Genomic DNA, 17,967 nt, shown 5'->3' with positions numbered 1-17,967 from the left:
GTGGGATTTGGGAAAGTTGATGGAGAATCCCAGGTGCGTGAGCAGCTGGACGGTCTTCGCTGTGTGATCTACGGCGAGCTCCTTTGTCCATGCTCGGATGAGCCAGTCGTCCAGGTAGGGGTAGATGTGGATCCCCTGCGAGGCGCTTGGTGAACACTTCAATCCGAATGGGAGGGCCTTGAACTGGTAGTGCCGTCCTTGGACCACGAACATGAGGAACTTTCGGTGTCCTTTTAGAATGGGGATGTGGAAGTACGCATCCTCCAAATCCAACGACAACAGGAAATCGCCCTCCTCCAGCTGTCCCAGCACGTGCTGGAGGGTGACCATCCGGAACTTCTGTGCCTTGATGTACTTGTTCAGTCGTCAAAGGTCCAGGATGGGGCGCCATTCTCCTGTCTTCTTTTTCACGAGGAAGTACCTTGAGTATACTCCGGAGCCCCCGAGCCTCTTTGGGACAAGCTCGATGGCACCTTTTTGAGCATCGCCCTTACCTCCAATAGCAGTTTAGGAACATGATTTTCCTTTCTGGCCACGGGTGGAATGCGGGGGCACTTTTTTAGAAATTCGAGGGCGTGCCCCTGGGCCAGGGCGCCCAGCACCCAACGGTCGGTGGAGATGGACTCCCGCACGCTGACGAACTTCGCCAGCCGGCCTCCCACCGGGGTGCTTCGGTGGGGGCCCGACACCACTGTCGGTTCAATCTTGCTTGGAGGACGCCTTGCTGCCTTGGCCTCCCTGGCGACGACGGCGAGGTCCACTCGACTTGCCTCGTCCTCTATAGGCTTCCTGCGACAAGGAGTGGGCCGCTTGGCGGTACGTAGAGGAGCCACCGCCAAATCCCTTGGAGGCACCCTGCTTGCCTCCGGTGCTCCGAAAGGACGGCCTTCGTTGCCGGAGAACGCCTAGCGCCTTAGCTGTCTCCGTGTCCGCCTTGATGGCTTGGAGGGACTCATCCACTGTTTTCCCAAACAGATTGTTCCCGTCGAACGGCATGTCCAAAACCTTGGCTTGTACGCCCTGGCGGAAATCCGTCGCCTTGAGCCACCCTCGTCGTCTAAGGCAAATGCTGTTGCCTAGCTGGCGGAAACCGGTGTCGGCAATGTCCGTTAACTCCCTGTTGTAGCGGGCCACGATCGCGAGGGCGTTGGACGCCTTAATCGTTGTTGCCGCCGACAAGATAACTCATCGTCCCATTGCGTCCAGCTTCTTTCCTTCGCCATCCGGCGGGGAGTTTGACGTGGAGGCCGATGCCTCCCTGCTTTCTTCTTGGCTGCCGCTGAGATGATCGAGTCAGGGGTCGGTTGTGCCCTAAGGCACAAAGGGCCCACGTCTGGGACCCAGTACTACTTCTCATACCGATCCCTCTTGGCAGGTGTCGTAGACAGGTTCTTGATAAGGGTGAGACCCTCGTCCCAGATGTCATCCAGTAGAGGCACGGCAAGGACTGTCTTCCTCTTGGCCTCGGGCCGTTGGTAAAGGAAACCTTCCTTCTCTTTGGGGCAGAGCTGAAAAAGCCTGGATTCCCTGGCGATCATTGCATGGAAAGATCCGATCTAGTCGGGTGGGGAGGCCCGGGCTGGGGGTGATGGGAGCTCCGTCCCGTCGTCACCATCGTCGTCGATACCCATCGTGGCTGTTTCCATTCCCGTGTCATCGCCAGGGACAGGGGACGTGGGTAAAGACTGAGCAGGCCGCGAGGGCTGAAAAGGCAGGGCTGGATGGATCCGTCTTCTCTTGTTCAGGGGACTTCCCGCCGAGCCTGGCTCCAGCTCCGGCTCCTCCGTCGGTGGTAAGGGCAATCTCGTCCTTATCTCCGAGCATAAGGATTGTATCACCAACAAAATGGGCGCCGAGTTATCCTGCGGCTCCGGAAGCGACGGGTGACTAGGACCCTCGCCGGTGCTGCCGTCACTCTCGTCATCACCTTCGTCGGGATCCCTCCCGTGGGGACGGGCCTCTTTGACGCCCTCGTCGAGGGTATTGACTATTGGATAGAGGTACGGAACAAGTTACTTACCTGTAACTGTTGTTCTCCAGCATGGGTCTGGCATGGATTCACATGCTCATGAATATTCTCCGTCGTCAGGCCGGGAATTCTCGATAAAGAAAAAATCAGCCCTCGTCGAGGCCCGCTAAAACTTCTACCAGCTCCTCCTCGGATGCTGTGTCCGTGTCCACAATGGCCACCGGCCTCCCCTCTTTTTCCGCCAGGGTCTTCACGGGGGTCTTTTCGATGGGTCTGAAAGAGGCTCCCCTCTGTGGAGGCAGGGAGACTCTGGGCCCAGAGGTCGCCTCCACTGGTGTAGCCTCCATAGGCTGCACCAGGGCCGCCGCAACTTCCTCGATAGAGGCCTTGGCCGGGTGAATCAAGGCCTTCACCACCTTGGGCGTGCTTGAGGCCTTCACCTTGGGGGGGGGGAAGTCACCGCCTCGCTCCCCCTCGGCTGAATCCTTCGAGATTGACCGGGGCCTCTCCAGAAGCTTACCCGGGTTCTCGGATTTCCTCTTCCCCGAACCAGAGCGTTGGCTCGTGGTTGATGGTGCCGGGAAAGGCGCGCCCTGCCTGGCAGCTGAAGAGCCCGACCGTTCGGTGCTCCTGGTGCCCGCGGACTCGCGGTGCTTTGCCTTCTGTTGGGCCCCCGTCGCCGGGGCGCCCTCACAGGACTTAGAAGACCGCTCGGACGACTTCTTCTTCTTCTCACCCGACGGGCTCTTTTCTTCCAGCCAGTTGGAGAGACAAAGGTGTCGGTCCCTGATGGTCCGTTCCGACATGTTCCTGCAAAACGCACAGTCCTTCTCCACGTGCGTTTTGTCCTCATGAAGGCAGTAGAGACATTTCAAGTGCTCGTCCTCCTTGAACACATTCTGCAGCTGGCATCCAGGGCAAACCCTGAACAGCTTTCCGGGCGTCGAGCTTCCTTTCTCCTGGGCCATGTTCGGGTAGGCCGCAGAAACTTCTGGAATCTTCCAAGAAGCATAACTCGACTAAATCTTCACCCTTGAGAGGCGTAGAAAAATCCGACACGGATACCCGTTAATCGGATGTAGAGACGGTGGAACTTGAGGCTCTATTTGACCGAAAAAAGAGAAATTCTCTTTGAAAAAGCGCGAAAACGCAGCAAAAGCTCGAGAGCTAAACACGAGGACTCCCAACACTTGAGCGTGCGGTTAAAATCTGAAGATGGCTGCCAGAGGTGGGGCTTAGGGAGAGGGCAGTCATTGGCTGGGGGCAGTATGACCCAGAGACCAGTGATTGGTTACTACTGAGAAAGAGATCAGAAACTAAACTGATACTGATTTTTTCTTTACCGAGGATTCCCGGCCTGACGACGGGGAATATTCATGAGCATGTGAATCCATGCCAGACCCCATGCTGGAGAATATTTAGTTTCCTCTAGTTTCCTACCGTGGTTATGTGTCTTTTTGGTTGCGTTGGTCAAAATATTTTGTTACTAATGTGGTGTTTCTTTTTTGTATTTTCTCTCGCCCCTATCTTGTCTCTCTTCTTTTGTTTACCTTCAATTTGAACCATTATCTTGTTTTATGCGTTTGACCAAAGTGTCCTTGCAATGACATACCAAATGTTCATTATAATTTTCAATTGTTTCTACTGGCCTTGTTGGTGTCCCACCCTCTGTCCGTTTCCCCTGTGTTGTTGACCCTGTATACAATGGAAATTATCAATTGTGAATTTGTACTTTACTTTGGTTAATTTATTTTTACATTGGATATTTATGTGGTTCAATCAGCCTCAGAAGAAGAGCTAGGAAAGCTCAAAACACGTGCAGATAAAATAAACACCATTTGGATTTCAACTATTGCTTCCCTTTGGCGCAGACTTACTGGGATTCTTCCTTTTTAACTGTTAATTACCTGTGGTAGTATATAGCAGTATACCCACACCTCCCAGGAACCTGCAGCCTCTTGGGCAAAACATAATTATTGGTGCAAGCGCTGTAGATAACTGACTTAATCTGCCACCCGCTTTTCTTAGAATCCTATACGTGCCCATGGATGGTGGCGAGCACAGAAAGAGTTAGACAAAAAGAAAAGCAGTTTGCAGACGGCCAAATCCCTGGCCATTCTGACCAAGCCAGCCGCAAAAGCCTTCTCTCAGGACCAATCCCGCTCAGACAAGGGGCGATCCTTCGGCAGATTACGGGGGTTCCAGAACCGCTGAGTCAGGCAACCGGACAGATCCTAGGTCAGCATAGGCGAAAACATCACAAACCAGCGCACAAGGGGTTCTTCCAGTCCCTCTCCCAGTAGTCTCCCTCAGACTCAAAGAAACAATGACGGCTCTTTTCAGATCCACAGCACCCTAGTCTGGGGCAGGCTGGCCCTGCATATGCTCTCGGACTCATGGGTGATCTCGGTAGTCTCCACAGGCTTCCGGCTTACCCTTCCATCCCCTCCCCCTTGTCCCACGCCTCGCACTGATCGGAACACCCTCACTCCTATCAGAGGTTTGTTCCCTCATGGAGAGAGAAAGAGGAGGAGGTCCCTCTCCCTCATCAGGGTCAGGACTTTTACTCCTGCATCTTTGCCATTCAAAAGAAGAACCAGGAGGGCCTGTGAGTGGTTCTCGATCTTTCCTCCCCCATCTGTGCCTACCTTTGCAGAAGTTCAAAATGGTGACGCCTGCTATCATAGCTGAGGCGCTGTGTTGGGGCGGGAGGGGGGACCGGAGGTGCTCCCTGGATCTGACAGACGCATACATTCATGTCCCCATAGTGCAACCTCACTGGGCCTTCCTCAGGTTCCGGGTCATGGGTTTGCATTTTCAATACAAGGTGGTACCTTTTGGTCTGAATTCAGCTCGAAGGGTGTTCACAAGACTCATGAATGCCATGGTGTCCCTGCTCATGGCGGAGGACCTGCATTTATATCCCTACCTAGACGACTGGTTAATCAGAGGGTCGTCTCCTGAGCAGGTCAGGTCCTCAGCGGACAGACTGATGACTAGACTCTACGAGCTGGGTTTTTCTAGTGCCCTAGTCAAACTTGGGGCTGCTGTGGGATACGCAGAAGCTGAAGGTACTCCCTACATGGGAGCAGATGGCAGCAATCAAAGCTTCTCTTGCTCTCTTCCTCAGCATAACATTAACGACGGTGTGGTGGTTTCAGCACCTGCAGGGAGTGCTAGCAGCATGTCTCCTAGCTATTCCGTACACCAGGCTGTGGTTGATGAGGCTGCAGCTTCATTTTGCAGCTTCCTGGGACCAGGAATCAAGTCATCAGGGGCCGCTGATCACTATACCACCACACCTACGGTGTGATCTCAGATGGTGGGCCCAGGCTGTGAACCTCATGGTGGGCAGGCCGTTTCGACCGCCTCCAATACAGCAGACTCTGACCACAGACTCTTCTCTCCAGGGGTGGGTGCGACCATGGGGGCACAAGCCATGCATGGGCTGTGGTCTCAGACGGTACAGCAGAATCACACCAACTAGCTAGAACTGATGGCCATTTGGCTTGCACTCAAGGCTATCCTTACAGTAATCAGGGGCAGTGCGTATTCAAACAGACAACTCTACCTGCATGTACTACCTAAACAAGCAGAGGGGGCACCAGATCCCCTCCTCTATGCCGGTTGACTCTAGACATCTGGCAGCTGAATGGGAGTGCTCCATGAAATTTTCAACAAGCAGGGCCACCCCCGTCACAGACCTGTTTCGATGGAGAGCAACCCTACTTGTCACCAATTCGCATCCTGGGGTGGGAAGGGGCGTGGTTCCCTCTGGGATGCGCTTCAGATACCCTGGGATGGGATGTGGGTGTATGCATTCCCCCCCCAACCACTCATTCACAAGGTAGTGAGCAAGATCAGGCAATCCCAGCGGTTGTGTCTCATCCTCATAGCACCTCGATAGCCTGCAAGGCTCATGTTCTCCTATCTTTGTCAGCTGTCAGCCCAGACAGAAATGCTCCTCCTGCTTGGGAAGGGCCCTCTTCTGGTGCAGCAAAGGGGCACAGTCCTGCACCCCTCTCCAGAGAGGCTAGCCCTAGCAGCCTGCTACCTGAGCAGGTAACTCTTCATCTCCAGCTGTCTCACGACATGAAAATCATACAGGGAGCCAGGAGTCTATCTAGACGAAAGCAGTACAAAAGCAAATAGACCAGGTTCTGTCTATGGTCCAAGGAAAATGGTGTGGATCCACTGGCCTGCATGCTGGACCAGGTGTTATCCCTTATTGGCCCACGTTGCTAGATCAAGGGTTCAGGTTGACACCTGCCGGACTTGCCTAGTGGCTATTGGCGTATACAGGAACTCAGACATGCTTACTTTCTCTTCTTCCAATCCTGTTGTAAAGAAGTATCGGACAGGTTTGACCAGGCTGTACCCACCGGTCAAACGCCCTCAACCAATCTAGCTTAACGTTGTGCTCAGTGCCTTGACGAACAAACCTTTTGAGGCCATGGCCACGGTAGACATCAAACAGGTCACGTTAAAGACAGCACTCCCAGTGGGGCATACTTGGGCTCGCAGAGTCAGCGAAATCCAGGCCTTAGTGGCTTCGGAGCGCTATACTAGGAAAGGGTACGGGATGTAGGAGTAATTATGTGTTACTAAACCGAGTGAATAACGTACTCCTAGTCCATAGTCCCCTTTCCTCCATACGTCCCACCATCCACCCCCCTAAGCAGCAAGGATGTTTAGCATAATACAGCCTATTTGTCAAAGGGGACTGAGGTGCGGCATCGGAGGGCAGGGTTAAGGGAGCCCGTGCTCCTGGAGCCGCACCCCCACGCGCCTTTAAGTTTAATGGGAAAGTATTTTTTTTTCTGGTGAAAAAAGGTTCTGTTCCCGTCCCTCACGATGGACGCCCATACAGTATGGAGGAAAGGGGACTATGGACTAGGAGTACGTTAGTCACTCCGGTGACTGACACATCATTTTTCTTTTATCATCCCAGATTTTACACTAGTCAATGTATATGGATAGTTTGGAGATGACTGGGTCTTGATTTACCTTTTGTTGTGTGACTAAAGATTTTTGGAGTGCCCACCGGAGAACCAGTCAGCCCAAAATCATTCCTTCAGCAAACTCTTTCTGTGGTTTATCTAGAACCCAAATTCCAATTGGACTGGTCATACCCTCAATGGATTTGTCTCCAATATGCCTGGGGTCAGTGCTTCAAGCTCCCATCTCCAATTCTTAAACTTCATCACCCAATATTCCCAAATGCTCTTTTCTCTGTTCTATGTGCATGCAACTATATATTTGTCTAACTGCACCCATCTCTTGTAACAGAGGTATGGCTTTCCAGTCCCGTACAGTAAGGTGAGAGAGCAAAAATAAAAAGCCAATTTTGTTTTTAGACTCGAATTTCTGGATGCACTAAATTAATGAAAAGGAATATTTTCAGATTCTGCACATCAATAAGCACATTTAGACACTTAAGATTGTGATATGATCAGATTTGGCGCAGTCCTGTGTTTTCCCCATTGTTCGCCTATTCAAAATGTGGCAAGTTATATTTTCTTTTCACATATTCTGATGGATATTACGTCTATCTACGAACTGTCAACATTTAGTGTTGAGTGAAACTTGTATTGTAATTTAGATATCAATTTAGTGATTAAATATTAGATCTAACAGTTTCCCTTTCGTTAATATGAATCAGGTCTCCAGATCTATAACGGCTTCTTGACATTTATTTGCCGAATGACATTTCACAGTACTTATTTGCCAAAACGTTGCCACATTTTTCTACAAACAAAAGGGAGGGAGAGACACCCAGCGCCCTAACCCCCGCCCCCTTCTATATACCTTATCCAAACTTAATATGTTTTCAAATTTCAGCCAAACTGTAACTTGGTAAAAGTGGGAAATACCAGGTCTTCTAGTGTGGAGTTGCAGATGCTTTCCTATAGTGACAGTGCATCACCTGCATAATTCCTTTTTGTATACTATTAATGTGTTCAGAACAGAGGTCTGTTGCTATGTATAGTTCAATACCCCCTCCTTGCCTTGCTAATGCAGTTCTTTTATTTCGGCCCTGGACTTTGACAAATGATGACGAAGCCTTTGAAATTCACTGGCCCAGCTCCATTAGTGACCTCTGGCAGTAGAATTATTCGTCTAATCTTTGGGATCATCTCCAACAGATCATCAATATCTGTATCTAGGCTCTTCTTGTATTGGTAGTGCAAATTTCAGGGCTGTGCCAGGTCTTTTATGTGAATTCACAGATTGTTTCTAGCTACCCTTTTAGCAGCTTTGAACTCATCCCATCAATCACCAGACTCAGCAGGCAGGTCTTCTTAAATTTCGAAAGCCAGGTCTCCATGTGAAAGATATATATGTGGTGGAATGTGTATGACTCTACATTGCATTGTTTTAAGTAAAACTTGCACACCGTTTTCGATTGCAGACAAGTGTCATTTAGATATCCTGTGCCAAATGTTGCATTAAATAAGACTTGTAATTTACACCATTCTTTATTACACATAGTTAAGGTGTTCTTTGAAAAGCAATCGCATATAAATTTAACAGACATTTCTCTACACAGGAGATTTAAAATACAAATTGCTCTTCTTTCTATACTGAGAATACAGGAACATTGCACTTGTGACAATATCCCGCACTTTTTTGGGAAGTAAATGCATTAAAAAGTGTTGGGCCCATCTTTTAGACGGGGCATAGTTCTTGCTTGATTCATAGTGTTGTCCTTTTAAAGTGTCTGAAAGAAAATATGTGACCTACACCATGGGCTTTACAGATGAAATCCGGCCTCAGCAATGATTGCAATCCAAAAGTTACTTTCACATAACAATGAGCAAAAGGCAGAAAAATCATAACTGGTGACTTGTTTCTCCCATGCTCTTTTCGGAAGGCCTTTTTCAATTCACTTTATTTTAGGCCATTAGTGTTGCTCCAAAGTTACGGACAAAGTCACACAATTGTAAAGTATGCTGCACGTATGTCCCGATGGAGAAGTGTGGCATATTACACGTGTCTATCAATGATCCCCACTACCAATGAATAGGATGTACGTTTCACCGCGCTGATACGTAGGCTACAAATTACATTAAAAGCGCAGCCTATGTCAGCGAACTGCCCATTTCAAATGCGATACAATCAATCAGTAAAGGTGAGAGCGACCACTTATAGCATGGCTTCTTTGCATCTTTAACAGTTGCTTTCAAGACAGTTTCCTTTCTTTTATGTATGAATTATGAAGCAATTAAGTGCAGATTTTTAAACTGAGTATGCTACTAGACAAACAAGTATAATGATTAGGATGGCTCGTTTACAAGCTTTTCTGAGTTTATTTGTATAAAGTTCAACCATTGAGTTGTATTGAGTTCAACCATTCTCATCACTGACTGTCATGGTTAAACGTGGTAATGCAGTTCAGGTTGAATTTCAAAAAGAGAATAGCCAGGAAAACAACTTTTTTTATTTTTCATTAGCAGCTTTAACGAAGTGTAGCCTAATTAGTAGGATATACAAGTTAAAAGAAAAGGCCCTTTGGATGCGTGGGCAGAAAGAATACATTACTTACTGAAAAGCCACACATTACCTTGTGTTTTTGTGCTCTCCTTGATGATTTTCTGCAACTCCTTCATTTCAACATCCAGCTCTTCGTAGTTTATCTCCCTTGATTCGACTTTAGGAGCTTGGAACAGAGAGGGGTCTGTGCCAAAGTAGGAGCACTGAAGGTAGCCAGTTTCGCTCAGAGTAACGGTAACACCCTTTAAATCCCTGGATCAAGACAGGAAAAGGGATTATTCAGAAATCCCCACTTTTAATATAAACACCGATTTTTAAAACTCAGCAAAACAGTTCTGTTATTTTCAACGATGCTGGTAACTGTAAAAAGTAAATTATTACGGGATGTTACAGTACTTTCAACTGAGGAAAAAAATACATGGTTGCAGAAGGAATACCGGTAGGGTTTAAGGCTTTCTTTTTGTCACTGTCTATCTCTGGTAAAAGCCTTACTGTGTAGGACCTTAGGTAAAAAAGGAGATGTCATAGGGCGCACAGCTTTACGGGTTCACATGAAGGCAAAAACTTTATAAAGCACATTTTAAATAATAGCAAAACTATCACTTTGGAAAGAGTTCTTGTCAATAATGAAGATTCTCGTGGTAAACGTCTGACCATCTGTAGCTGACACCATTCACCAATGGAGTACAGAACTCTGTGTCACCATTGGCCCTGAGCTTGTGTTTGACGATTACGACTATCCGTGGACGGTCAGACCCACAATGCTAACTTGTACTTGCCTAGAAAAATAGTCGGCCCTAATTTTGTTGCGCCATTTCAACAGCATAGACTACACAATCCACAACAACACTCACCATCTCTTGGAGTATGCCTGACATTCTTGAATGAGACAAAGGTCTTGAGCTACACCAGGTTACTCATGAACAACGCCCCCTTCCCAATTATCAAGCAACCAAGCACCACCATGGCCATTTAGGATGCTGAATATTAAAGATGATGTAGGAAGAGAGAATATACAAGATCACAAACTATCCTGGCCTTTAGTAGTGCAGTAGTAATGGTTACTGTATGTCAGCATATGCACCGAAAGAGTTACTGATATAACACAGAAAGGCTTGGGGATGGTGTGATGGCAGGCAATTATCAGGCTAGTGTAGAAGAATATACTCTGTTGTATAAGGATGACTTGAAATGCACAACTCACATAATCGTGCATCTGACAATATGTAACTCGTTATTTTAGCATGTTCTGGAATATTCGTGCTATTGCAGCTTTATTTTCCCCATCCCGAATGGAAGCTTAAAATGAACAAAATGCAAATTAGTGCAAGCATTAAAAAAAAATCTCAATTTGGATTTTAAAACTTTACTATCAAGACTGAAAGACAGCGAGAGAAAATGCATGATACAAGCAAATGCTTCTAGTTATTGCTTCACACAAAAAACAGTTTTGAGCACTTCTCTCATTTCTAATCATCCAACAACGTTCCACAGATCACAGTTCCACGCTGTGTGTGCATCCATCTAATGTTGATCAGTTTGATGCTCTTAAAGTCAGTCTCTGAGTGCTGTTAATCACTGTGCATGCCGTGTTGTATGGTTGGCCTAGACATGGACTTCTGGTTTCCTGGATCTCGGATCTGAAAAAACACTTTTGCCAGATTCCGAATCCGTGCAATTCCAGCCCTATCCCTGCACGAGCTGAAGCAGAATATGCTTTATTAAGCAAGACGATCTTGGTGGTTAAATCATGTTCATGATGAGGCACTCTATTGTCCAGTACAAACTGGCCTAGCAATAAATAACCGATGGTAGGTAATGAAAGTGTTTTTACTTCGAAGTCAAGCTAGCACCGCCTATTTGATAGCTCGAAAAATAATGGATGAAAATGCATGCCTGAAGGAGGAGGAAGATGTATGGGCCAAATTCACAGAAGCGTTTTATAATGGCGCAATCCCATTGAAAAACGCTCTGTGATTCAGGCCCATAGTTACACAGCGCTGCTTGGGCTGATATGCGTTCAGAAAACGAATGGAGGATGGCAGACCTATTATATTTTAGAATACATTGACATGTCATTGTGCGAAGGAACACTAAAATAGGTGGAAGCATAGGCAACGCAAACTGTTGAAAGGCACTTGCCAATGCCAGGGAAAAAGCACCCTGAGGAATGCATCGGCGGAAGCAGCCTTTAAGGTACTCCTACTCTGTCTCTGCCTGTTCTATACCCCTGATAAGTGCAAGTGAGCTAAACTTGGTCATAATTAAGAATCAGAGGTTCTTCGAAATCCACTGGAGTGAAATTAGTAAGTGTGTGTTCAGGGTAACAGTTCTACTATAAACATATAGAATTGCCTTCCATGAGGAGTGTCACGAGTAATTTAACTAACAAATTACATTTTAAAAACTAGCTGGAAACACAGGGGAGCCCAAGAGTAAAAACAAAGCTGAAGGCTTCACGCATGCCTATAAGAGCCAGGCTATTATGCAAGTCTACGCATAAAGGACGAGCGTACTTGTCCTTGGCACTTTTTGATGGGCAGGCTGACTCGTCAGCCAGGCATTCTTTGTTGGACACCAGTTTGATCTATTGCTCCTTGTTGGTGGAAGGATCTTTCTCCCAGCACCAAGTTGCATGCCACGTGCCGTTCTTGATTTGGGCAAACAGGGATTTTTCAGCGGTTCTTTCCTCATCAATAAGTGGGAGTTATCGAACAGACAAGGCATTCTGCTCAGGGGTGGAGTGGGCTGGGTTGAAGTACTGTGTAATAATGGGTATGGTTTAAATACTTCAGGTAGCTTGTGTGGAGGTACTGTCAAACCGTGAAAATCCCAAACCTTTAGGTGGAAGTTGTGAAAAGTAAAAAAGCATTAGGGGTAAAGGCCATGAAATACAGTTCTGGTCATTGGGGTACAGTAACTGAGAAAAAGATCCAGTAATTATGCAGCTACCACAGATACAGACAATGTTCAGTGGTGAAGATGAGGTAAGAAGACAACTTGCGTGAAAGGGATGTGGACATTCACTGGTACCTTTGTAGACTGTACCATAAATAGGATTTACAGCTTCAGGGCTCTGGCTCTTTCAGCTCTGGGGCATCTCAGTTTCCACAGGCCTTCAATCCCAGAAGTAGCATCAAAACTTCATTAGGGCTGACATGCAGGGGAGATGGCAGCTTTCGTTCAGAAACAAAGGGAATGAGCGCAGGCAGGGGTGTTGCTAGGTCTGTAAAAGATCTGGGGCTATGCTAATTTTCGGACTGTCTGGACTGGGGTCTAGCTAGCCTTTTTGGTTGCAACCCCTGAGTTTTTATCAGGGGCTACAACCAAAAGATCTGGGACTATAGCACCCTCAGGCCAACGCCCCCCCCCCACCCCCAGCAACACCTCTGAGCGCAGGTCTTGCCCTCACCCTGTAAGGTAGGAAATCCGTTTTCCCAAGGTAGAGACTATAGTTTCACAACCATCAGGATGTCTCAGTAAGACTTGTATCTTTTTCAGCAGTGTTTTCGTGTCCCAATTACCAGGCAGCATCAAGCCAAACGTTTTGGTGGGCACTCAGTCAAAAATGGTTGAAGAATTCAAATTATGTGGGCTTTTTTTTCACACAAAAAGCTCATGGTGTGGATTTGTTCCAGAAATCCCAGACACACATCAGAAATTAGCTTGGCTCAATGTGCCATCTATTAATCCTAGGCAGACAAGCCATGACTATATATGGTCACATATGTATCCCAGACACACTTTGTAAGAACAATGTCCTACTGCACAGCCCTTCCACTGAATTCTAGGAAAGGAGAGAATATGTAATTATTGCTTCAGATTATATAAATGTTCCCTGAAATAGAATAACAGGGCTGCCACTAAGCAGAGGCTCCTCACTATCAGACCAGAGGCAGTCTTTGCTTGGGGGCCTTAGAGGTACATGGTGCGATACCGTCGACTACAACCCATGCTCTTTGAGATTGCTCTTAAGCATTGTAACCCTATCATCCTCTGAGGAGACAGCTGACCAGGGAAAAGGTTTGAACCAAGTAGGGCAAAATGCATAACAATTCCAGTGATGCTACAATAGGATGGAAGTTTAGAACTTTCCACCTTACATCTTTAATCTCTGAAATGGATAACCCAGGAATTTTTCAAGGCCTACATGATACATCAATTTACTTAGCTTTAAACTTAGAAAAATGGCTGAACATTATCCCTTTCTTATGTGCAGGTTCAATTGCGGATCTAGACGCAGGCAACAGAACAATAAGGAGACAGAAGAGAGCTCAGAGTGGGAATAAGAGTCAGAAGCTGGAATGAACTTGACCAGTACCAGACTTTGTTTATAATACCCTCATTAATGGAAAGCTACTTCTTCTGTAGAATTCTGGTGGCTCAAACAAATTCAGCCACATTGTGGTAATCATGTCTTTATTTTGTATGCATCATCACACAATGCTGGACACTCACAGCTTCTTTTCACCTGTTTGGGGAATCGAACTCATGTTGCAGAGCACCCTTGTCCAAAGCAAGAGCATTGTCCCTGAGCTATCCTCCCAACCTGTGGTATGTATAAGCTACCTTAGGAACCCTAAAGGCTTGACTACACAATGGGGATCTTTTCTCAGCAGAGGTGTCTTTTTTAAAGTATTATTATTTTTTTTTTTTACGGCTAGCCACACAAAATAATTGTGTGAAGTGGACGGAAAGTGGCAGTCTGCTAAGTCTGCTGGTCTTTCCTTGCTGGCTACTGTAATTTGGCTCCTCCCATTGGATTCCCTATTATGGTATCAAGTAATAAAGTTGCAGCAAAAATATAGCCGGTAAAAAAAATTGCGGCAAAAATGCTGTGGTTTGACCCGGTAAAGGTGTACCCCATTATACCATTTAAGGGGAGCAGGATTTGCGTGGGTGCCCTCCGCTCCCCTTAAATGGTATAATGGGTCCGGAGGTTGCGGGGGTGTCCCCTGCATCCTTTACATGGTTGTGGCGCAAAAAACGACAGCATTTTTTCCGCAATATTTTGTATTCACGGCCATTTGTGCTGCGATTTTAAGGCATGGAACCCCATAATTGCATTCTTTCCCGCGAAGCGGGCTGCAAAGTGGATGGAAAGTGGCAGTCTGCAGTCCGCTGAAGGATGGCTAAAAGTTGAAGTATTTGTGTGGACACTAACATTTTTGCTCATAACAATGGATTTCTACAGACGAGGATGGCAGTTTGGCGGGCTCAAACAAAACTGATTTTGAAGGTAATTGAAGGCGAGAGTGCACCCTGTAATTGTGAACTGTGTTGGGGGCCCTGTAAGGACTTCACCTCACTTCCTTCCTGTTTTTATATCAGCTTAAATCTTTTTTCACACACTGCTCATTTGACTGCCTAAATAACCTAATAAAACAAAAAGGGGAAGCGTTTTAGTAACGCTGGAAAAGGGTCCCCGTACTCGGCGTATGGGCACATTTTGTGAAGGTGTGTCTCATCCCTCGTCCACCTCATTTTCCCTGGCGCCTACCTTGACCCCAAAGAACAAGTTACTTACCAACTGTAATGTTCTTTCGACTGGATGTTCCTCCCACGTATTCCTCATCTCATGGTCCCTCGAAGGCCGCCGTCGAGCGTCGACGTCATCTGTCGTATAAAGGGCTTGAGCCGCGCCCGTTGGTTCAGTTCTGTTTTTTCGATGTTAATGGTCGCATGAGTTGTATTTTGTGACGGCAGATGTCAGGCTCTTAAGGAAGTACAAGTGCAACAAGCGTAAGAACTGTACGGAGGGGTAGGTTGGGAGGGTCGATGAGGAATACGTGGGAGGAACATCCAGTCGAAATAACGTTAAAGTTGGTAAGTAACTTGTTCTTCGAATGGATTGTGCCCTCCCACATATTCCCCATCTTGGATAGACTCCCATAGCAGTTGTAATTTAGAGGAGGATGGAGTACCATAGTACTTCAATTATGCACAGAATGAAGGACAGCTTTTGCAAAAAGGCCTCCTTGGTAAGATGTGGTGTCTAAACAAAAATGTTTTGTAAAAGTGTGCATTGATGACCAAGTGGCCGCAGCACAAATGTCTTGCACTGGGACACTCTGCTGAAGAGCCGTGGAAGTTGCTAAGCCCCTGGTTGAATAAGCCCTTAAACCATCTGGAGGCTCCTTCCCAGCCAATTTGTAACATTCAGATATTGCTAGGATAATCCATCTGAATATAGTTTGCTTGGACACACCAAGGCCCAATTTGTGTCCAGTATAACTGACAAACAACTGATCTGTTTGTCTAAATCTTTCCAGTCTAGATATGCAGAAACTGAGAGCCCTTTTAGGGTCTAATCTTTCCTCCTCTTTACTAGCATGCGGAGGAGGATAAAAGGATGGTAAAGTGATTTTCTATGACAGATGGAAATCCGAAACTATTTTAGGTAGGAAAAAAGGCTTGACCTTTAAAACAACTTTATCCTTGTGGAAAACCAGGTCAGGAGGCTTGCAAGAGAGCAGGTGCAACCCACTCACCCTTCGACTGAAGTTAGAGCCACTAGTAGAACCGTTTTTAAAGTTAAGAGCCTTAAAGGACAAGAATGTAAAGGCTCAAAAGGGGCAAACATAAGAAACTTTAAGACTAAATTTGAAATCCCAAATGGGAACTTGGAATGGTGTAGGAGGGAACGTATTTGTTAACCCTTTAAGAAATTGGATAACTAAAGGCATTTTGAAATATGAAACAACTTCTGAGGAACAAAGAAGATAGATAGCGCTGCTAAATATCCTTTTATAGTTCCAACTTGGAGCCCCGAGTTGGCTAAATGTAATAGAAAGGTAAGCACCATGGGAGTGGTACATTGAAAAGGATCCACATTCTTATCCCTGCACCAGTTACTGAATTTCTTCCAAAGACACCGGTATAAGGATTTTGTTGCTGGCCTTATGGCCGAATGCAAAAGCTCCATAACGTCATCCGGGAGGTCTCAATCCTTATATCTCAACCTCTCAGAAGCTAGGCATGAAGGTTGAGTCACTTGACCTCTGGATGGAGAACCCGACCTCCCTCTTACGAGAGAAGATCCTCTCTTTGTGGAAGACTTATTGGAGGGCAGATGGACATGTCCAGGAGGTCTGGGTACCACATCCTCCTGGACGAGTCCGGGCAATTAGGATCATGGTTCTCCTGAACTTTCTCAACCTCCTGATTACATGAGGGATCACGGGGAGTGGAGGAAACGCGTAAAGGAGTGGATATACCCAGTGCACTACGAACGCGTCCCCTAGAGCTCCTCTCGGGGGAAATTCCCTTGAGCAATACAGATCGCACTTCCGGTTGGCCCCAGTTGTGAACAGATCCACTTGAGGGCTTCCCCAAAGGGCGAAGATCTCTTGAAGGTCCTCCTGAGCAAGCTCCCACTCGTGGGAGACTGTGCTCTGCCTGATCAGAGCGTCCGCCACCGTGTTCAGCTCTTCGGCTAGGTGAACTGCCGACAGAGAGATTCCTTCTTGCATTGCCCAGAACCAGAGCTGCATTGCCTCTCTGCACAGTGGGAGTGATCCTACGCCTCCTCATTTGTTGAGATAGTACATGGCCACTGTATTGTCCGTCATTATCAGGACATTCTTTCCCTGTACAGAGGGCAGGAAGGCCATCAGCGCTAATCTGATTGCCCTCAGCTCCAAAAGGTTGATGCGTAGTTTGGACTCCGATGGAGACCAATGATTGTGATTGTCAGATTGTTGGTGTGGTCTCCCCACCCTGTGAGTGAGGCATCCATCACTACAGTTATCTCCGGCCATGGTTGCCAAAAAGGTCCCCCTTTGAGGATATTTTACTTGTGAGCCCACCATAGGAGATCTTGAGCCACCTTGGACGGGACTTGTAGAAGATCTGACATCTCCCCTGAAAACTGGGACCAGTGAATCCTGAGTCGAGCCTCTGGCACCAGAAAAATGCAGGATGCCATGAGGCCTAGCAACCTTAAGAAGTCGAACGCCGGTAGATGTTGGGCATTCTGAATTTTTTTTACCATCTGCAGAATGTGGTAAACTCTTTCCTCGGGAGGCGAGGCTTTCCCTGAGGTCGTGTCCAGGATCGCTCCGATGAAATGGAGTCTTTGGCTCGGAATAATTTGTGACTTCTTGTAATTGAGGGAGAAGCCCAATTTGTGTCGGAAGTGACAGGTCATGGCCAGATGTCCCTGGGCCAGTTCGGGTGAACTTACCCTGATTAGCAATCGTCCAGATAAGGGTAGATGTGAATCCCCTCCCTCCTGAGACTCGCTGCCACTACCGGCATTAGTTTGGTGAATACCCTTGGGGCGGAGGTCAGCCCAAATGGCAGAACTCGAAACTGATAGTGAGATCCACCAATTGCGAACCTCAGGTACTTTCTGTGTTTGAAATGGATTGGCACCGGGGTCTTGTGGGTTAAGGCCTCAAAGTGGCTTTGCAACGGCTGCAGCAGGGGCTGAGGAGGTAGTAGCCACTGCTGTGGCTGATCTAGCACCTCTCCCTTTTCCACCATGAAAGGGGTTTCTTTGT

The 17,967-nt window shown here is 47.1% G+C and overlaps 1 protein-coding gene across 5 annotated transcripts in view; it reads right to left on the bottom strand.

Annotated features, from left to right (window-relative positions):
* The window catches only part of BBS9 (Bardet-Biedl syndrome 9), a 3,505,410-nt gene that overhangs the window by 2,427,384 nt on the left and 1,060,059 nt on the right, over positions 1-17,967 (bottom strand). For all 5 annotated transcript variants that reach the window (XM_069613236.1, XM_069613237.1, XM_069613239.1 and 2 more), the window contains exon 10: positions 9,534-9,715. In XM_069613236.1, the coding sequence (XP_069469337.1) occupies positions 9,534-9,715 (182 nt within the window). The remainder of the gene's footprint in view (positions 1-9,533; positions 9,716-17,967) is intronic.

This window comes from Ambystoma mexicanum, chromosome 5p, assembly GCF_040938575.1.
Source record: "Ambystoma mexicanum isolate Mex_15411 chromosome 5p, UKY_AmexF1_1, whole genome shotgun sequence".
NCBI lineage: Eukaryota > Metazoa > Chordata > Amphibia > Caudata > Ambystomatidae > Ambystoma > Ambystoma mexicanum.
Note: the sequence above shows the minus strand (reverse complement) of the source record. Positions and strands in the feature narration are given on the sequence as shown.